Source organism: Caretta caretta, chromosome 6 (genome assembly GCF_965140235.1).
Source record: "Caretta caretta isolate rCarCar2 chromosome 6, rCarCar1.hap1, whole genome shotgun sequence".
NCBI lineage: Eukaryota > Metazoa > Chordata > Testudines > Cheloniidae > Caretta > Caretta caretta.
This window is the reverse complement of record NC_134211.1, coordinates 36,205,421-36,228,242: the sequence shown is the minus strand read 5'-3', so window position 1 is coordinate 36,228,242 and position 22,822 is coordinate 36,205,421. Positions and strand designations below refer to the sequence as shown.

The following is a 22,822-nucleotide window of genomic DNA, read 5'->3' as shown; positions in this document are numbered from 1 at the left end:
CATCTGTTTTGGTTCAAAACAGCAGGCAGAACCCCCACCCCTGCCCCTGCCCCTCAGCACTTATGGCCTGCATATACTTTCAATGTTTAAAAAAATGATCCATTCACCTGTGGCTGTGATCAGCGGATAAGTGTTGAAATGGAGGATATAAATGGATAGAGAACAGAGGAACTATCTATGATTAATTAATATGGATTAAATGTGTTTATCAGCTCTTAAAAGAAGTAGGAGACAGAAACTGAAATTCCTGATTAGATATCCTGTATTAGTACTGGCCAGTACCACATGCTTAAGAATAAAGTATTAACCCCACCCCCACGCAAACAAGCAAACACACACAGAGACTGGACACAAAGTGCAGCAACAGTGGTTGCCATTAAAACTTGATATTTGCAAAATATTGCTGCTGTGGAAAATGTAGACATTTGAATGGTAACCACGGATAGCCTTAATTAAGTTTTCAGTTAAAATGTACAAAAACAGAGAACTGATGGTGCCGGAAGAGACTGAACAAATATTTCATAATTGTAACCCTCAAAACTACAGATTAAGAAATAATCTCAATTTTTGCACGCACAGTTTTGTGCTCCAATGAATTGCAAGTGCAAATATTAAGACATTTAACTACTCATTTGTATCCACACATCATTACTCATCTAACTGATTTTCAAAGGCTCAAACAAACATTAGGCGCCCAACTTCCACTGATTTTCAGCAGGCGTAAGGTGCCAAAGTGCCATTTGCACTTTTAAAATCTACTCCGAACGGCCAGATTTTCAAAGGCATTTATTTAAATAGGAGTTAGCCACCTAACCTGCTTTCCTTTTCCTAAATCGCACTAGATGTCTATTTGCATCTTTAGGCATGTAAATACCTTTCTAAATCTGGCCCTATCTTACTTTTGAAAATGGGGCTTAGGCACCTGGGCAATTTTACTTCAAATATGTAAGAAGAGTGATTTCCATGCAGCTGAAAATAATGCACCAAACACTTTCATTTTCTTTATTTTCAATCGATACTGTATGAATACAAAGTTTCTAGAAAGCTACAAAAATTCTACCACTTTATCAAGAAGGCATCAAAATGTGTCACGTTGCAAAGACATGAAAACACCTGCAGTAACCGACACAAAAATAGCATTTTTAGAGTGATGAAATAATTGCACTTAACTGTCATGGATATTAAAGTTATCACACATATGTACCGCAAAAGCTAGAATACATTTTTTTTTACAAAGCACTTTATAAAAAAATTCTCTGCACACAAAACCTATAATTTTCATATTACTATCATACTAAAGATAAAGTCACTTTAAAGCCAACACTTAAACATTTTTTAACAAAAAAGGTACCAGTACCTACACACAGACAATAACAAATACAAGATTACTGTACTGCCAAGAGGTTTGACCGAAACTCCTTTTGAAAGCTTCTGCAAATATGTTTAAAAAAACCCAAACATTTGAGCACATTCACTTTTCTCAGAGCTTTCCCTCCCATTCTAATCAAGAGGTACTTTATCATCAAAAGGCAGGTTCTACATCAAAAGTTACCAGCAGCAGTACAATATTAAAGTAACCACTGACCATATATGAATATGCTTAAGTCACAAACCCAGTTTATACACATTACACAAATAAACATAAAGTGAGAATTCCATTAAGTCATTTACAAATGTGAACAAATGCACATGGCAAAAAAACCAAAACTGTTTTACATAAAATGTACTGATATTGAAGAATTAAAGGCTATTCAGGTTTTTAATGTTATAAAATTCTTTTGTCTTTTTTTTTCAGGCACATATTGTATTTTTTGTCTGCAGTCAAGAGCCTGAAGCAAAGAGGCCCATAAAAAAACAAAAAACAGAAACACACACACACATTTTGTAAGGAGGTAAGAGGGACACATCTTTTCTTTGTCAGCTGAGTGCATTTAAGAGTTAATTTACACAGTAAAACTAATCACATGATCTCAGCAAGACTGACCTGAAAAGTTAGAGACCAAGATCTCCCAAGTATTTTTTGTACTTTGAATTACGCAGCCTCAATCTTTTCAGAGGGTTAAAAAAAAATCTGAGAATAATGAAAGATAGGGGGGAAAAAATCATCCTGAGAAACTAGAATCTACTACCATGTATGTTGAGTGACTGGGTACTACATTAATTTTATTTAATGTGGGTCATGTTAGATATTACATCAAACATTCCTGGGTCTGAATGATCCAGTAAAACTTGATGGAAAGCAAGCATGTCTAGAAATTAAAATGGGAAAATAAATAGAAATGAATTAGCTTGTCAAATGTTATATCTGACATCTATTTGTCAGTTACTTGCATTTAATGTTAACAGATACCCTTTCGTTGTTTCATTAAGAGCATATAAAGCAGTGAGTTTGTTGAGTATGGAGCTTTTGCCAAACTGAATGGCTGTAGCTACAGTAGAACAGGAAAGTGGGGAAACAAGCATAAGATGTGTAACTTCTTTAAAATAGTGGTACAGTACCTAAATAAATCACTTTGGAATTCAAGTAAGTAAGACTACATTTGTTAGTAGTAATTCTTTGAACTGCCAAAAATGGTACCATTATCCTTATTTGAACTTTTGTACAATGAGACAGTAAATAATAGGATTAAATTGACTTTGCAATAAACTGTTGTTCATCACAATTGTTATCAAATGTTTCTCCCAGCAGTTATATTTCATAACTGTAAACACATGCTCTACGTCTGGGGTCAAATCCTCTTTACCTTATCCCAGCCTCATAAAGTTCAACAGGGCTATTTGTGTGAGGAAGGTAAATGAGATTTAGACCTTGGGGGTGGGGGTGGGGGGTGGGTGGGAAGTATTTTAGAGACAGGGAACCTGATTTATCACAATATTTACCATATAGTGTCACAATATTTATATATAAAAAGTTAATCTTAGTTTTCATCAAATATTTAAAAATCACGTTAAAATTGTATTCACAACTATATAATCCATTTGCCAGCTTTTAGTTTGGCTGATATTTGTTCTTTCTCTTCTTTTTTTTTTTTTTAATCTTGCTCCTCTTCCTGTCAATTTCACTTCTAGTGTTCACTATGGCCCCAATTCACAGAATGTGTCAAAAGCAGACACATTATTTAAAGGAGCTGCCTTTCCTGCACTGAGACAGTGCTTGGAAAAAAAACAGAGTTGGGAATGGTGCTGCACACAGGTTTCCATATAGCACCTTCACCTAACAATGCTCATGCTTAACATTTGGATGCTAATAAGCACATGTCAAATTACATTTACTCCAATTAATTTTTGTTCTGCACTTTCATCTCAACTTTTATGCATCTGACTTTCAGAACACTTGACTTTGTAAACAAAATAAGTGCAAAATTAGGATACAGAAGAAACCTTTACAGATACTGAAATATTAATCAGAATAGAATAATAAAGTCACATTTATCCACTGTCTGAAATTCAGTCGTTTATATGGAAGTCACATTACTCAGATGCAAGACTGGAGGAAAAGATGGAAAAGGTGAATCATTGATCATTTTTATATTATAAACAAATCAGTCACTGGGTTACAATGTTGCAAAACTATATCCAACAGTTACATGGCATATAGATTATTTCCCAGCATTATGCAATCTGGTGATTTGCAAAATGACATTAGCATAAATGATGCTCTTTCATGAATGGAGGCCTGTAGTTTTGACTTATTCCAATAAACCAAAGGCATTATGGTGATCACTTAATATTTTTGGTCTCTCTATAAATAGTCGTTATTATGGCAGCACTTTTCTAAGCTGGAATTTCAAACCAAAGGCACTTTCATGCTAGAGTGCAGAAGAGTCACAAATAGTTAAGTATTTGGTCATGAAATTTAAAAAGGCAGCATTATTAATACAATTCATTTTTCACAGAAAACTATGAAGTTGTAACCTTTCATTTTGGTATAGGCATTTAATTGTGTAGTAATGGGTCTGACTTATGCTAAAGGTTGGTTTAGACCAAGTAGTCAAAGAGCTTCTCTGTGGAGGGGGAAAAGATTTTTTTTTTAAATAGAACCAATTAATAAAACAACATATAGAATCGATGTAAGAGGCTAAAGGTATTTCTAATACAACACTAAGGCACTGCATATTGTAATGCTTTGGCAGCTCTGAATTAAAAAGTTCCTAGAAAAAGTAACAGTAACAAGATAAATTCTTCCAGCTTACAAAAGAGCTCACAGTTTACAGGCAGCCTTTTGGACGACACACTCCACGATATACATTTGAAGGACTTAAGGCTTTTAAGAATGAACATGTGCAGGGTTTAGATCATTTACATAAGTGTAAAGTAAAGACAATGCAAATCTTTTTCCTAACGTTACAAATGTGAACACCAATAAACACTGTGACTTCTTATACCCCATAGTTCTGACATATGTAATGTGCCAGATTGTATAAAAAATCTGTACCTGGTTTTGCAAATTGAATTCTATATTTTATACTCCTCAAAGAATTTGTTATAAAAAAATCCATCAAAACCACAATTCGAAAACCTAAATAAGAGACAACTTTAGAACAAAACAAAAGAAGTAGTTTTTGACTTGTAACACCAAGTGCTTAGAATAAAGGGCTACCGTTAGGCTGTTACAATGCAGTGCTTTTCCTGATGTGATTGTTAGTGTTATAAACGTATGAAGAGACCTCATGACATGGACATCACATTTTATGCTTCCCAGAATATAAACTAAAAGATTCATCAGCTCTAATATCCCCAAGTGGATAATATGACAGCTAGACATCACAGCAATCACCCACCTTTTAGAGTTAGACAGATCAGAGGTTTTATAGCCTAAGGAATTTCAACCCCCCCCTGCCCCCCGATGCTGGCCTCTTTCTCTAATGTAAATCCTAACAGTATTAAAGATTAACACAATGAAAGGCAAGCATACAACAACTGACAACTTGCTGCACATGACAAATACTGATTGCTCTTCCAGCTGGTATGCTGACTAAGACTATTCATCTATATTTATGTTCCTATAACTGAGGGCATGTTTTAGAATGACAGTGTCAAAAAAATTAAAACTGTAACCAATATATTATACCTGGGGGCAAATTCAAGCTTCTAATTACACATAGGCACATGCCTGAAAACTGCAGCTGAGAGGGGAACTGTTGAACAAATTTCTGTGCCCTACTCATGGCTCCCCAAGACTTACCGAGCCCCTGATACATATGATTATTGGAAGTTTGCAGCAGCCATGCATCTTATCTTGTAACCGATGTTTCATATGTCCTGTTAGGATTTGTGGTTTGCCCAATGGATTGCATTGTTTTAGCCTAGTTATTTCCCATTAAAACCCATTTCTCCTCCCAATACTTTTAATATTAACATTTAATGGGGCAGTGAAAAGGCAGTGGTTGAACGGATGGCAGAGGAGAGGCTGAGTAATACTAAGGACAGGCCGTGCCAATAAGAATCAGAGAACACAGGACACGTGTGTGTCTCCCAGAAAACTATTCACACCCATGACCACATTTTTAATCCTTATTAGTATTAAAATCTCTTCAATTCACTCTATAATAGAATCTTCTCTGAATTACCTACTTTTCAGTTTATTAATCAGAGGGATGAACACTGCACATCTGTGTATTCTGGATGTGAAAGGCACTCAAACCCTAAGTGGTACTGATGGGTGTGTCCCACATGCCCTGCCTACTAGTACTAAATGCACCACGTCCTGTTTGAGACTGGAGACAGAACTGGGAAAATATATGTGACGGAAAAACCTTAAGAATGAGAAGAGGAAGAACATAACCCTTCAAATCTGTTTTGCCTGATGATGGTTGTGATTTTCTAGCATCCCTACGACATTAAAGCTGATGAGGCTTTTACTGACCTACATATTCTTCTCTCAACCGCACTACTTTTTCTCGCTTGCAATTTACAGATTATTCACAAAGCAGTAATAATGTCAATTGTGTCCCCCTATGTTTGTTAATTTCGGTATTGCAAATTTTTCACTCAACTGAAAATATAGTTGTCCGTATAAAATATAACTGCACACACAAGACTACATACAATGTAAGTCTAAATTTTCAGTATTTACCTACTTATTGCAAAATGAGCCATCAGTTTTTCATTAAATAATCAAATTTCCATATTAGTACAACACAACTTTATATTTTTAAAAATACACTAGATACGTTAAGTATAAGGGATGACGTTCTCTTTCTCTGCAATACCTGTTGGAAAGTTTAATGAATTAGAAGATTAGTTTTAACATTGAGAAAAAAATACAAAATTTGCCTAATTTTAGGACCTGCTTGTTTCTATCAAGCATTTCTTAAGGCTATATTTATCATTTGGTTTCAAACAGAAAAAATGTTTCATTTTAAAAAATAATTTAGCGAATTACATTCGTCCGTATCTTCCACTCTAATTAGTTACAAAGATAATTCTATACAGATTATTAACTTTGTGTACTAATTTACAGTTATAGTTAAAGATTCATTTCCATTTCCCTTGCATCGTAAAATAAGTATTTTATTTTGGAAAAAAACAAAACAAAACCCTAAATAAATTCTTATAAATGCTGTTAAGTTTTCCCCATGGCAAATGCTCTGTCTTACATTTTTCTATCACAATTAAAAAGAGGCCTCCACAGACAAAGGCATTCAGCTCTTAAATACAGTCTTCCCAAAGAACTGTCGTTTACAAATTTGCAGAACACTTAGTTTTAGAAATAATTTTTTACAACTGTACCAGAATTTCACAGCTACAATTATATATGAACACATTAAAAATGACTTCACTAAAACAGGATTTAGAAAAATGCGGGTGAAAGCTGGGCCAGAGGCACTGCCATTTAGTGTTGAGGTTTACAGTCTGTGTTTTTGATAAAGAAAAGAAGTGTAATGAAGTGTATATATAAATAACTGCTCAGTCCTTTACAAGCCTGTAGATATGATGTTGTGCTCCATGTTCACTGTTCGAAACTTCAAATACACAAGCCATGCAGAGTAGGGTTTCTTGTGTATCCCTGTTTGTTACAACCTATTGGGAACGGGGAGGGGACGGGAGGGGAGGGAGAGAAAAGGTAGACAGTAGTGTTATAAACTTGGAAAAAAGGATTTGCACCAAAAGGTATGGTAGGCTTGAAAAGAGAAGAAAATATAATTGTAACTTGGTGTTTCTCAAACTTTAGAAAGCTGAGACCCACTTTAGGCAAATGAAATTGACTATACCCTGTCCAGTCTCAAAATGTGTTGTTAAAAGCCTGCCCACATTTTAGATCTTCATACTGTGCTACTCCTCTCCTTTCTTACATGCTTTGATGAGTATTGAAATAGTTAACAATGTTGACATTTAAAGTATCACCACTGGCAACTGAGTTAGCACCCACTGAAATGAAATGAAAACTTTACACCATAGAGCTTGTGTTTCAGGCTCTCTGCAAATTAAGGCAAACATCGCTGCACTGTTTATACCCGGGTTCTGTTTTGCGGGTTTTCTTTGCAATCATAACACTTACTTAAAAACATATGAAAAAAAGTGAGCTGAGACTCTGGAAAACAACTGAGAGGTTGTTCATGCTCTCACCCCAACAAGCCTTTTGTGTCCTCCCACAGGACTGAGACTGCACTTTTGGGAAACAATGAGACTAGACTCTATCGCTCTTCCTCAGGTTGAAAAGGACCTAACTCTGTGAATAGTTTTACTGAAGTCAATAGGATCACTTGGCCTTGTATAAGTAATGATTTCAGAGTCTGGTCCTTAATTTCCAAGTTAATTGATCCCTGCCAAAACAGAACATATTTTAGACTCAGTCAGTAAAGAATAGTGAATGCTTACCAACAAAATTGTAAAATTTTCCAATACACTGTTCATCATATATTTCTCTGGTAAATGCTTGAGCTTGTGTATGAAGTTGATCATATATTCACACATTGGAGAGCGGTTTATTCTGTACACAAACCGGCCATTCTCAAACCTTGCATATTCCGTCTAAATAGAAAATGAAAAACATTTAAAGACTATTTACCAACAAACATATTTCTACAGTGATCAACAGCGGGAAGGCAAAATGTTGGGTTGGTTCTCTTTGTTAGTTTGGAAACAACAACATGTACAAAGTAGAGTTGTTGATCTGAAATGCTAGTCTTATCACACAAGTTTCCTTCAATAGCCTAATTTAGGAAATTATATATTGGGTATGTAATCTTGGTATATATCCAAGTTTATAATTTTAAATCACAGAGGATGAGGACTGTATAAACTAACAAGTGAGTATAAATGCACTGAGAAAGAAACTTCCCAGCAAACTTGATCTTCAGTGATTTTAAAGCCGTTTAAAGATGACTGGGTACAAAGGAAGCAATTTTACCCATATCTTGATGTCATATTTTAATTACTATATGACTCACTAAGCAGTTGTTTGCATCAGAGGAAGAGAGTCAACTGTGATGGAAGGAGGGAGAATAGACTAGTACCTGGCTCAACAGATTCCACTAAAGGGATGGGTGTGTGATTCAGTGCTTTCCTGCCTTCCACCCCCCAACTCTCTGTTACCGTGATAAATAGTTCTTAATGGGTGGCTGGACTTCTTGGGCTGCTGACTTCAGCCGGGATCAGGATAGTGGAGGAGATAGCAGAAGTTGTTGTTCGATGGTGGTCACCGTTTATGGGGACCACACCAGCACAAGTAGGGCGTGCGCAGCAGCCGCTGGCCTTGATAAATGCTTAAATTAAAGCTTTAAACTGGAAGTCACTGAGCAACAACTACAATGTAGCTAACAAATAGGGGGGGGGAGGGAGCTTTTGCTACTTTAAACAAAAGATGCATCATTGTAACCTCACAATATGACCCACCCCCCCATACCTAGCCAACTAAACTATACAGTGCTGTGCCTTTACCCCCCACCCACCCAAAAAAAGCAGCCATTGTACCCCAAAGGAAAAACAATGTTGCAAACTTATTTTTCACCCAAAGGCCAATGGTGTTTGTAGAAAGTGTGCATTTCACCAGGTTAAATGACTGTGGGCATGGAAGAAAGCCATCACACTACACATTTAAAACACCCAGAAATCTAGAGAGTGGGAGCTGCTTGCCATCTTAGTAGGGTTCCCAATATGTTACAGGTCTGGCCAAGTGTGAGTCTGAATCGTCATGAGAGTGATGTATCCAGTCGAAAATGGGAGCAAACTTATTTCTGCTTCATTGCTCTTTTGCTGGGAGATGCAGGAATCAGCATTGGCATCAGTTCCAGGCTCCCCAGCTGAAGGTACGTTGCTGTGTTGCCAGTTATTGCCAGGGGAAGGACGGAAGAGGTACTCTAAGTCAGTAAGTAACTGGGATTTTACTTTCGCTAGTGTCACCATAAGCACAGTAATTCAAACTAACCTAAGCACTGTCCGGAAGGAAAACATTCCTTCAAGAAAGATGGGAGGAGGGGAGGAAAGTGAGATAAGAGTAATAAGTAAAATAAATCAGAGTCAATTTTCCATTTTTTACTGCCATTACATTGGCAGAAATGTACTGTATAATATCATGAGTCAGCAGAGTAACATCATCCAGAAGGGCATCCTACCTCTACTTTTTCTACTACTTGCTTTCCAAATGAGCAGACTTTGGTGGAACAGGTGATTGTCATGTTTTCTGAGCTCTCATATTGGCTAGTTACTCCATAAAATGCTCCTGTATCATCTTGAATGTTGCAGTTTAAGTCAGCCTGCGGGGAAAAGTAACAGATGTTGAATATTATCTTTGTCATCTAGCAGGGCCATAGTAATGAGCAGTAATTAACTCCCAGCCTGCCCCCTTTTTACCAACCAAAAGTGGGGCAGGAAAGAGGCAAGTCTATAAACATAACTGCCACAGAGTTAAAGAGAGAGAGAAAAACTTCAGGTGTTCTTTTTTAATAAATAAAAATACATTTCTTTCATAGGTTTAAGTTCAGTGTAACAGTAAAAACCTTAGGGAAGTGATAATTTCTTCAACTATAAGAAGGAAAACAATTGCACACCTATTGTTAAAAGACCCATTGTTCCTCTTAACTATAGGCCCATTAAGGTCTTGTCTACACTACAGGCAGATCGATCTAAGTTATGCAACTTCAGCTATGTGAATAACGTAGCTGAAGTCGACATACTCAGCTCTACTTACCGTGGGGTCCACACTACTCTATGTCGACGGGAGACGCTCTCCCGTCAACTCCCCTTGTGCGTCTCATTCAGGTGGAGTACAGGAATTGACAGGAGAGCAAGCTGTGGTCGACTTAGCGGGTCTGGTCCCACTAAATCGACCGCTGATGCATCGATCGCTGTGCATTGATCTCCCGGTAAGTGTAGACAAGCCCTAATTCTGCCCATGAATACAGACAATGAATTAACTGAAGTGAATGGAAGTGGCATATATCATGACCCATGGGCCTCAAGTCTGGGCCTGCAAGTTTTATGGGAAAAGCCACACTCCAAGCCTGCTGGCAGTAGCTTACCTGAGGCACAGGAAGCCCAGCCCACCTGCGAGCACCTGCCCCTTCAGTCCGATTGGCGGATTTCCAGAGCATCTGACTGGCCCACTGGTCCTACTTAAGCTAGCAGAAGGAACAGGAAGCTGGGTGAACAACCTGGCTTTAGCCTGCTCTGGACAGTGTGCCTTGCGCTTCCTACTATTGGCTCCTGCTTCCCCCGCTTTATCTTCTGGCATTCTGACTCAGCTTGGCTCCTGGCATCTGACTTGTGATTCCTCGCCTCTGGTTTGTCCCCTGCTTCTGACCTTCCAGGATCTTGACCCAGTCGACTCTTGACTCCTTTCCCATGACAGTGGATTCTGGCTCTGACTACTAGGTCTGGCTGCCCACAACTCAGCCATAGCAGCTTGTCTAGACCTCCTAACCCTGTGGGACGAAGCCCAGTGCAAGAAGGATGGACCCAGCAGCACATCTACGGCCACCAGAAGCACTGGACTTGCCCAAATGGGCCTCTTGCCGCTGGGTGGATGATCAAGCACTTCAGGTTCAAGTTGCACAGTTGACTTTGGACAACCAGCAGGTGCAGGAGCAAGTGAGGCAGGTCAGCGCCAAGAACACTGGTTTGCAAACACAGCCTACAGCATCTTGCCTGAACAGGGGCCTATGATACCCTTGCTCAAACAGCTTGATGGGAACTGCTGATGGCTACAGGGATTCACAAACCAATGCCGCTGTCTGTTTCTGATAGGGCTCCAAATCTATTCCTCTGACTTGGCCAAGGTGGCCTTGTAATCAGCCTGCTGGCAGGAGACCTGTTACACTGGGCATCCCCCATGCTAAAAGGCCATAGCCCCATGCTGTCCAACTGGGCAGCCTTTCTCCAATTGATGTCAACTGTCTTCAGTTACCTGCACTGAGCCTGAATGGCTGAGGCCATCCTGAAGCAGGAGCAAGGGGCAGTAGCCTCCTGTGCAGTGCACTTTTACCACCTTGTGACAGATACAGAGTGGAACAAAAGTAGGTCACTTTCCCGTCGGACATTTGCAGACAGCATGGCCAGGGACCAGAGAACATTGCACCCAGACCCAAGAAAGCTCAAGCACCCACTGGGGCAGTGGCTCTCGACCTCTCCAGACTACTATACTCCTTTCAGGTGCCTGACTTGTCTTGTGTACCCCCAAGTTTGACCTCTGTTAAAATGTACTTGCTTGCAAAATCAGATGTAAAAATACAACAGTCACAGCACACTATTACTGCAACATTGCTTACTTTCTCATTTTTACCATATAATTATAAAATAAATCAATGGGCATAAAACTATTATACTTACACTTCAGTGTACAGAGCAGTATAAACAAGTCATTGTATGACGTTTTAGTTTGTACTGACTTCGCTAGTGCTGTTTACGTAGCCTGTTGTAAAATTAGGCAACTCTCTAGATGAGTTGCTGTACCCCCTGGAAGACCTCTGCGTACCCCCATGGGTACACATACCCCTGGTTGAGAACCACTGCACTGAGTGAACTATGGAACTCTCCCCACAAATATCACAACTAGGCTGACGTCTCTGAGACTAACAAGGCAGAAAACTTCCACCACATCAGGACTACAGCGAGGGGCAAAGATAACATTTGGGCAGATATATGTAATGCCAGAAACCAAACTGTCAGCATGGCGAGAATGTATCCAACAGAACCTGGTCTGGGGGTTCATCTGCAAATCAACTTCACTGACAGATGCCCCAGTCCTTTTCGTAAAAAGGAAGGACAGCCGCCTCCAACTCTGTTTCAGTTACTAAGGCCTAAATCAGATAATAATCTGGAACTGTTACCTGCTATCCTGATCCCTGAGTTCTTGGACTGCATGGGAGCTGCCCACATATTCACTAAACTGGATCTTTAGGGAACTTACGACCTTATTTGTATTCACAAGGGGGATGAATGGAAGACTGCCTTATTGACTTGCTATGGCCACTTTGAATATTTAGTTATGCCATTTGGATTGACGAATGTCCAAGTGATGTTCTAGCACTTCATTAACAACGTGCTATGAGACCTACTGGACCAGTTTGTAGCAGTGTAATTAGATGATATATTGATCGTCTCAGACGATCTGGACCAATACACCACTTATATCTGCACAATCCTGGAGAGACTACAAAACCATGGTTTCTATGCTAAACTTGAGAAGTGCACATTTGATCAGGCCTGAACTGAGTTCCTGGGGTTTCATCCTGTCCCTGGAAGGAATCAAGATGGATCTGTGCAAGGTCCAGGCTGTTTGTGACTGAGCACCCCCACCCTCTCCGCAATGTGCAATACATAAGAATTATTTTTAGGTATTGCGAACTTCTACCAGATGTTCATTTTCAATTTTTCTGAAAAAGTCAGGCCCTTAAATGCCCAACTCTGGGAAAACACCCAGTTCCACTGGTCCCCCAAGGCCAAGCATGCATCCCAGCATGCACTCAAGCAGTTGAAGCTTGCCTTCTCCACTGCTCCAGTATTGGCCCACCCAGATGTGACACAAGCTCTTGTTGTGGAAGCCGATGACTCTAGTTTGGCAATCATGGCAGTCCTCTAATAAAGGCCTGGACCCAAGCAAATACTGCACCCCATTGCCTACTACTCAAGGAAGCTCAAGCGCAGGAGAAACTATGAGATCTTGACAAGGAGCTCCTGGCAATTAAGACCACCTTCAAAGGGTGGTGACGCTATTTGGAAGAGGCTCACCATCTAGTCCAAGTGTTTACCGACCATAAGATCCTGGAGTACCTGCGCAGAGCCAGGCCCTAAACCAATGACAGCTGCGGTAGGCCCTATTCTTCTCCCAGATTAACTTTACCTTGACCTACCACCCTGGAACCAGAAATTGCAAGGTTGATGCCTCGTCCTGAAAAGACAGTTACCTTTTCCGTAACTGGTGTTCTTTGAGATGTGTTGCTCATATCCATTCAACTTAGGTGTGTGTGCTTGCCACATGCAACTGTGCCAGAAGTTTTTCCCTCAGAAGTATCTGTAGGGGATCAGCTCCAGTGCCCAATGGACTGGCACGCATATGCTGTGGTATACAGGACGCTGCCAATTTCCCCTACCCTCAGTTCCTTCTTGCGGGAAACTCCAACAGTGGGGAAGGAGGATGGGTTGTGGAATGGACATGAGTAACACATCTCTAAGAACACCAGTTACGGAAAAGGTAACTGTCTTTTCTTCTTTGAGTGCTTGCTCATGTCCATTCAACTTAGGTGACTCCCAAGCAGTATCCTTTGGAGGTGGCTATGAGTTCACAGACATGTAGATCTCAAGGCAGCTCTGCTGAACCCAGTGTCACCCCTGGCCTGCTGAGTGATAGCATAGTGGGCTGTGAACGTGTGCACCAAGGACCATGTCGCAGCTCAACAGATGTCTTGGATCGGGAAGTGTGCCAGGAAGGCCTCCGAAGATGCCTGCACTCTGGTCGAGTGGGCTCTGATTATTGGTGGCGGAGGGACTCCCGCCAACTCATAGCAGGGCCAAATGCAAGAAGTGATCCAGTTAGAAATCCTCTGCATGGACACCAGGAGGCCCTTCATCCTGTCAGCTGTAGAGATGAAAAGCTGAGTCGACTTACGGAAAGGCTTTGTCCAATCTAGGTAGAAAACCAGGGCCCTTCTTACATCCAAAGTGTGAAGGCGCATCTCTTCACTAGTCTCATGGGGCTTAGGGCAGAAGACTGGAAGGAAGATGTCTTGGCTCATGTGGAAAATAGACACCACCTTGGGGATGAAGGCCAGGTGGGGCCGGAGCTGGACCTTGTCCTTATAGAAGACCATGTATGGCAGTTCTGAGGTCAGGGCTCGCAGCTTGGAGACTTGCCTCGCTGACGTCACCGCCACCAGGAAAGCTACCTTCCACGATAGGTGAGACAGGGAGCATGAGGCCAAAGGCTCAAAGGGCAGACCTGTGAGCCTGGACCGAACCAAGTTGAGATCCCACTGAGGGGCTGGGGACTGAACTTGAGGAAAAAGTCTCTCTAGGCCTCTGAGGAACCTGACGGTCATGTCATGGGAGAACACCATCTGCCCCGGATTGGCGGATGAAAGGCGGAAATGGCTGCCAGATGTACCCCGATAGAGGAGTGTGCCAGGCCCTGGTTCCTCAAATGAAGCAGGTAGTCTAAGATCGACTGCACTGAAGAATGCGAAGGGGAGATGCCCCATTCAGCAGCACAGTGGGAGAACCAGCAGGTCCGGTCCGTTCGGCAGGGGCCACGGAGGGATCGCTGACAAGCTTGATAGTGTACCGAACCAGTGCTGGCAAGGCCACGCTGGGGCGATCATGATAACCTGAGCCTTGTCTCTCTTGATTTTTGCTAGGACCTTACTGATGAGTGGACCTGGAGGGAACGCATACATCAGGCTTTCTGCTCACAGCAGGAGGAAGGTGTCTGGAGCAAAACCTGTGGCACCTCCAGTTCTGCCTGGTGGTGAACAAATCCACTTGGGGAGTTCCCCACCTCTGGAAGATCACGCCGACTACCCACTCGTGGTGAGAGGAGAAGTCCCTGCTTAGGTGATCTGCTAGCGTGTTCTTGGCACCCAGAAGGTGACACGCTTCTAGGTGGATTCCATGGCCAATGCAGAAGGCCTAGAGACAGAGTGCCTCTTGGCAGAAGGCTGAGGATCATGCTTCCCCTTGTCTCTTGATGTAGAACATCGAAGCTGTGTTGTCCGTCAGGACTCTGACCACCCTGCCCGACATGTGAGGAAGGAAGAATGTGCACACTCTGCGCACCACCCTGAGATTTTTGATGTTTATGTGTAGCATCATTTCCTCTGGGGACCACATACCTTGGGTCTGGAGGGTGCCGAGGCGTGCCCCCCCCACCCCCCGCAGCAGAGGTGCGAGATGTCCGAAACCAGCTCAACTGAGTGCAGAGTGCTGATGACAGGAACCCCTTCCAGGACTTTCCCGGGGTCAGTCCACCATCACAGCAAGGTAAGTACCGTTGAGGGGATGGTAACGAACTTTTCCAGGTGGTCCCTGGACTGGGAGTAGATCGTTGTCAGCCAGGTGGTCTCCTGATCTGGCCTAACTCTGGTTCCTGACTCTTCGTTCTGATCTCCAGTTTGTTTCCTGCTTCTGACCTCCTGGTATCCTTACCCAGCTGACTCTTGACTCCTGTCTCATGACTGAGGATTTTGGCTCTGACTACTAGATCTGGCCAGCCGCAACAGCATGCAAGTACTAAGGGCAGAGGCTGATCCATGTGTTGACTGCTGTGAAGAAAAGGAGTAGAACCATCTTTTCCTCTTCATGAATCCTGCCCTGAAAGGAGCTTGTCTGCACCGGAGGATCAGTACCATTGTATTTCTTTTTCCTTTCTGAAAGCAAGGACACCATCACCACAAAGGAAGATGTTTGAGATGATAGAAAAGAGGGGGTACCATAGAGAGAGGATTCCATCCCTGATAATAAGTAATATGGCTTTGATCCAGCAAGGTACTTAAATCCCCTTGACTTAGATGGGATTGCTCCCTTGCTTAAAGTTAGGCACATGCTTAAGCGCCCTACTGAAGTTGGGCCGACTGGAAGAAAACTATTTTAAAAAATAATTATATTTCTTTCGCTATTTCTACACAGAGTGAACATCTATCCAGCCACTCATAGTCTCTATCACCACACTATCTTAGCATAGATTGAGGCTCACAGGTTAAAGAGAAAGAAGAGATCACGGTTCTGTTTGCCTCACTGCTACCTTTTCTTTACTTAAAGCCACATCCTAGTCCGTGCACACAGCATGACTAAATATATTAGAAAGGGGCATCGTGGGTCAGAGGCGGAGTTCTCCCTCCCAATGCTTGCAGCAGCGAAGCAGCTAGCGAAGCTGCTCTGCCACTGTGCCACCTCATAATCTGGGAGCCATTCTTTAAGGTCTCCTCATAATCAGCCTTAAAACGGCTGATTCAGGGATTCAACACATCCATGGAAGTCCTCACAGCTAGATTTGTTCGTTCTAGCATTGACGCTGGCAACGGTCACATATTCTGTGCCTATAGGGAATGGGCAGGATTTGCCCCATTATGTAGAAAGTTGTTTACTAAACCTCTCAGAAAATAATAAATTTCCAGGTGTCACAGCATATCTCTGGCCAACTACTGTAAAAGAATGCCCAAGAATCAGCTGAATCTTTGGTGGGAGTTTTAGTGGGCAGATGTACTTTCCACCAGTTTAGCTGTTTAACTCTTAATTCCAGTTTTGTTTTTATTGTTAACAGAGATTTAAGTAACTACTACAAAAATCTCTCCTGGTACTTTCTGAACATGTTCAGGAAGATCAGGGACATCTTCCTTTTTATATGGTTACTTTTTAAAGCCCAGCTTACAAATATGTTTACATATTCTAATAACTGCTTGTTAATCCACACTTCTGATCATATCAAGTCACTTGTGTTCACTATTTCATTTTTAACTAGGCAGCAATTCTTTAAATTCTACTTAGAAGCTACATTCCATTTCTGTGGAACAACCATTTGCAGGCAATATGCCGATAATGGCACATACTGAAGTAATTAGTGGTGGGGAGAAGAAATAGGAAGTCTGATATTACTGCAAGCTTGCTTTGTAAATTAATCAGTGGAGATGCCACTTGAGAGTCACATACAGTAACACAAACAGTCCTATAGTCATGTATTAACAGAAGAGAATTCTATCTTTATTCCTCCTTGTTTCTTGCACGTTTTTCATTAGTTCACTGGTTAATGTTAATACAGTGTTCGTGGTGATCTGTAAGAAACTGTTCTGAACTAAAAGTGATAACCAGTTTGTCATCTTAGCTGGTCCAGAGTTATATTTGAACATGAAAAATAGTGACAGCCATTGAACCATGCCAGGGCTGCTCTACTGGAATATCTTAAGAACAGGTATTTCTTAAAAAATAGTTATCTCATGGTGGATGATAGTAATAATCTCTCAAAAATAGTCATTTCAACTGCCCCCACAGTTACAGTTTTATAATCAGAGCATTTCCTTTCTCCTTCACTTATGTCCAAAGTAAATAAGAAGTCATCTCTAAAATGCTCCTCACGTGTTCATATTGTCAAAAAGGTCAACCACATAGGCCTCACTTTTCAAGCCTAAATAACAAGTCTAGAGACACAGAAATAAGGCAGAGTAATTTAATATTTGCTGCTGTTTGGTCTTAAAATCAGCAAAAAAAACCCACAACCACCACCAAAAACTTTGATCATCATATTTATACAATGATCTTCTGCTTATAGTGTAAACGCTGCACTTTTGGATTTTAAATGTTAAGATCAATGAACTAAAAATATAACTTCACACATTTTCAAACTATTATTTTTAGGTTATATATAAAAAGGACAGTTATGCATTTCATGTTTGAGTTTTCTTTTATCACTGAACTGTAAAGCGCTGAACAAGTCTTAGGAGATGGACCTGCCCTGCTTATAAGCGTTTGTTCCTTTTGTACAGCAATGCGCATGCAATATAGCAGATTCACTCATCACTACAATGTATTTTGCCAGCATCTAGCACTGAAAACTTTGTATATCAACAATATCAAGTGTTTGACATGATGCATCACAGCATGTATGGAAACAGAACTGGCTTCAAACAAACAACAACTTTACATGGATCATTGCTCTGTCTCTACAGCAAGAAGGGGATAGGTTGCTTGTGTCATAATGGGTTCGGCTAACCAAAAGGCAGCATTGGCAACAACTGCGGGGAAAGACTCTAAATTCTCCCCGCCAAACAGAGAGAAAAAAGCACTTATTAGTAACATAGGGGTATTTGGGGAGCAACCAGCATAATTTACATGAACATTTAGTAGCTAAAATTAAATGTATAGTGATTTGTTAACAACCTATAGGTTTAACTCCTACTGACTGCAATGTGATGTCATTCATATGCTCACATTATATCTCTCCTCTTTCTCTCGGAACAGGGATCAAAGGCAGAGATTCCAAATTGTGAAGCAATGTTTTCCAATGGTAGCATCTGGGTCCTTGGCACAGAGTTACATTGCAGCTTTGGAATTGCTTCCAGGTCTGCCACATGGTTAGGCTTGTGACGGACAGGCCAAGCTGCTTCCTCCTCCCAGCTGCTCTTCCCTTTGGACTCATTATTGATTCTGAGCCACTAATGCCCTTGTATCAATTTGTGAAGAACTCCTGCAAAAGCACCACATGAGATCGCTGTGCAGAGTGGGCCCAGTTTTAAAAATAAAAGCAGGGGAGGAGGGGAGGAAAGGGAGGGGAACTGCTGCTTTCTTCCATGTCTAATGTCTTCTGAATACATCTGCATGCTGGTTGTAGACTAATCCACATCCCAGATTACATGTATGAACTGCAAATCATTTGCCAATCAGAAGTGGTGAGCGAGCAGAGGGGATTCCAAGTTTTACTTCGTTTGTGCACGCGCACACACACACAATCATATTTCAAAAAGAAAAAACAGTAGCAACAACTGTTTTTGTGATGGAAGAACACAAAGAATTTCTGTGTCCAGAAAGTCGGCTGCAAGCACAGGGAGAGGAACTGTGGGGGGTGATCATGCGTATGAGCCATTTTTGAACACTGACTACATGGGTAAATTGTTTGTTACAGCATATTGCAAAGAGAAGCAGAATTATTTTTCATGCCACAGCTGTTTTAAATAAGAATAGGAATAAACTCAACCATCCTCCTCATGTTACTTACCACTAATTATGGCATATATTTACATCTATAAAACAGTGATTCTTTTTTTTTTTTTGGGGGGGGGGGAGAACATAATTTAATGTCCCTTTATTGTGCAGATTCCTTTATTTCCATTCCACATTTGAATTTCAAAAATGTTTAGGACTTCAAAGCATCTTTAAAAGCTTGCCCTAATTATAATATGTATTACTTTCTAATAACTGCTTGTTTGCATTGCAGATTCCTGCAAATGGAGGCATTCATTAAAAAAAATCAATTAATATCACCCAAACATCTTCAGATGAGTTTCATTCTCTATTTCACAGAGTTGCACTGACATATGACCAAGCTTTCATCAGTTTGTAACATAATGCAAACTACTGCAAGCATTTAAAATTAAGGTAGCTAATGTAGCAGAGTAAGAAAGCAATAAAGCCAGACATTAATTTATAATGATTGTTCTTTCCTACTGTGTGACTATCCAGAGACCAGTCTTTCACTCATTTTAGATATATTTAGTCATAGGGGTTGTTCTTGTTCCTGCAGAAATTTATGGTCAAAATTAAAGCTGCTTTCCTTGGGCGCAAGATCTGGCCATAATGCACAACCAAATTACTATTTTTTTTACTGCAGTAGCACCTCAGGATTCTCAACAAGGATCAAGACTCATTATACAGGCACTAAGCACTGTGCAAAGTAGTAACACAAAAAGAAAATCCTTGCCCCAAAGAACTCATAATCTAAGATCCAGCCAAACAAATAGATGAACAAGAGCAGGAAGGGAGTGAGGTTACAGCACAGACAGGTGTGCATGGATACATTAGTGATAACAGTGTGCTTACTAGTAATAAGCGCTTGCCAGCCAAAGTAGTGCTAAATGGTAGTGATTTGTAGGCAACAGAGTAAAGGTGGGAGGATAAAAAATAGGATAAGGTAACAGCTTTACAAATGTTGACATGGGGATGGCCTGGGAAAAAGCACAGAGGTGTTTGTGGATAAAAGCAGTCATGCAGGCAAGTAAAGCCAGTTAGTCAGGAGGTCATTATTACTAAAGCTATTACATTTGAAAAGAGTGGGGGGGGGGGGGGAGAGGGAGCAAAAGGACTAAATGGTGAATGGCATTAAAGGTGAGGTTAGGAAGCTTGTACATGATGTGGTAGTGAAGGGAGAGCCCCTTCACATAATGTACAAGCTTCTTAACCACACCTTTAATGCCATTTCCTTTTAGCCCCACCTTACCTTTCAGATCTAGTAACTTGATGGATACATGTACAGAGAAGGGAAAGGTGGTTAGCATAATATCTGTATTGTCTTGTTGGCCTGTTTTGATTGTTTACTCTCAATGGGCAAAGAACTAAATAATCCTCTGCATTTTGTACAGGGCTGAGCATACTGTGCTTTAACAGTACGGAGCAGGAGAGGGTGGGAGACAAAGAAATGATGGAAGGGGTGCAGCTGCTAAGAAAGGGAGAGAATGCTAAGAATAAGCAGAAATACGCTGCATTAAGGGTACCTGTGAAGAGTTGTATTTCTTAAAGTAGAAATGGCTGATATTGACTCATACGTGTGTGTGTGTGTGTGTGTGTGTGTGTGTGTCTCTTTGTACACACATGCACGTGTTGAAAAACAGGGAAAAAAAGAACAGGAGTATGGGAGAACTTTTTTTTTTTTTTTTAAACATTCATGAACTTAAAATTCCACAAGTGTTCTGAGAAGTCAGGGTTGCTCAGCATTTACTGATGATAACCCAGACCTTGCCAGCATTTAAGTAGTAATACTTGTGAATGGGCCATCAGTTCTAGAGCAGCTTCTCTATGGCTCCCATTAAAAAAAAAAAAGACATTAAAATATTTTTTTCTGTAGAATCATCATATCATGATCAAAATTAAGAAAAGAGAGCTGACAGTTTGCGATCTAATTCTCATGACTAATGACCTAGATGTGTATTGTTCGTTTTACATACATTTCTAGCCAAAAAGGACTGACGCAAAGTCTATTCTTACAGGACCACGCATCACGGCTTTTGTTATACACAGAACACTGTTCTAAAACTGGCACATTCCCTTCTGCCTTAGCTAAACCCAGGAAAAAGTAAATCCTCCAACCTCATACAAGTTCATGATTCAAAAACAAATTCTCATCAATATTTTTAATATATAACAAACAAGAATGTTGGTATTACATGTTCTCTAATCTGTATATTATTACACACAAAAAACTATGTTAAAACACCATTAAGTTTGCTTAATTCAGCCCCCTTTTGCTTATGCAGTCTTTAATTATATGATCACATATTTTTGCCACAGGTTCCTGCCTCCTCTTGTGCACAGTTAATGAGCAGCTATTCAACATTCAATGTGTCCCACTAGGCTTTATTTACTGCATACTATTCAAACCCTGTCTCAAAGACACAATTATTATTAATTTCTGCATGGGAAAAAATGGTGCTGTCATGGTACAGTCTTGGATCTTTACAAACATTAATTAATTTATTTTCCCAACACCAATGTGAGGTGAGGTGGTAATATTCCCATTTAGCAGATAGGGAACTGAGACCCAGAGAGATTAAAGCTAATTCACATGAGATGATTACAGTGGTCCCTTGACTGTTTAATCTATGAACCTATGAAAACTGCCCACTAATTTTGGGTGCCCAAGCTGAGATGCCAAGGACCTGATTTTTCAGTGTATGTTACATCATAGAACAGTTTATATGTTTAAAGCACAGCTCCCATTGACGTCAGCTGCAGCTGTGGGTGCTCAGTAACTGCCACTCAGATCAGATCCCAAATCAGTCATCCAAAAAATGAGGAACACACAATTCGTAAAAAGTCTGATTTAAGTGAGTTGCCCAGCATCACACAGGGACACTGTGGCACAGGCAGGAGTGCTCCAGTGCTCCAGGGCAGTAATCATTCGTTTTAATCATGAGACCATCCTTTATCCTTCTCCAGTTCCTAGCCTCATTCACTACACACATTCCAGCTTCCTCAAAAAATGAGTCTGGTGTCATACAGACAACAGCCTCATTCATTGCACCACCCCGATTCATCCCGAGCGCAGGTTCATCCTGTGCACTTAGTGAGGTATCAGTCCCGTAGAAAAATAGGATGTGATCCTGTACTTAATGTCTGTATCATAATGCATATGCAAAAAGTGGCTGAATTAAGGTTGCATAGGTTCCTCCCACTGTGCTCAGCAGACAACCTTAATTCTGGCATTTACTAACTTTTGAGTGTTCAACTTTGCAACCATGAATTTCTTTTACCTGAGTTTTTTAAATGGAATTTTAGCATTAAAACAAAACAAACAAAAAACAAACCACCTAGAAATTTCATCATGTGGAACCATATTTTCAGCTACAGGATTCATCATAGGTGCTGGATCCTCTAGATGCACAGCACAGACCTCTGCCACTTGAGCTAACAGAGAAATTGATAGTAGTAGTAGCAGGTTGTCATCCTCTTTGTGGACCAGCACCAGAGGGAGACGACAGACACATTTTGCCTGTAGGTTTCACAGATATCTTCTGACTGCAGTGGAATGTTGAGACTCGGGAATCTTGGGTTTCATTCTAGTTTCTGGAGGGGACTATACTGTAGGGGAGGTCACAGACTGTTCTGTCCCTATTCCCTCAAGCCTGATCCATGCCCCAGTCATGTCTCTACTCCTTCCATCTCTGGCTCCTTGTCCCAGTCACACAGG

General features: G+C 40.8%; 1 protein-coding gene across 6 annotated transcripts in view; it reads right to left on the bottom strand.

The window, feature by feature from the left end:
• Nucleotides 1-976: 976 nt before the first annotated feature.
• Nucleotides 977-22,822, bottom strand: part of TEAD1 (TEA domain transcription factor 1) — a 208,919-nt gene continuing 187,073 nt past the window's right edge. For all 6 annotated transcript variants that reach the window (XM_048855607.2, XM_048855606.2, XM_075129426.1 and 3 more), the window contains 3 exons: nt 9,558-9,698; nt 7,822-7,974; nt 977-7,023 (listed from right to left, as the gene is read on the bottom strand). In XM_048855607.2, coding sequence (XP_048711564.1) covers nt 6,910-7,023; nt 7,822-7,974; nt 9,558-9,698 — 408 coding nt within the window. In that variant the 3' untranslated portion in view covers nt 977-6,909. The remainder of the gene's footprint in view (nt 7,024-7,821; nt 7,975-9,557; nt 9,699-22,822) is intronic.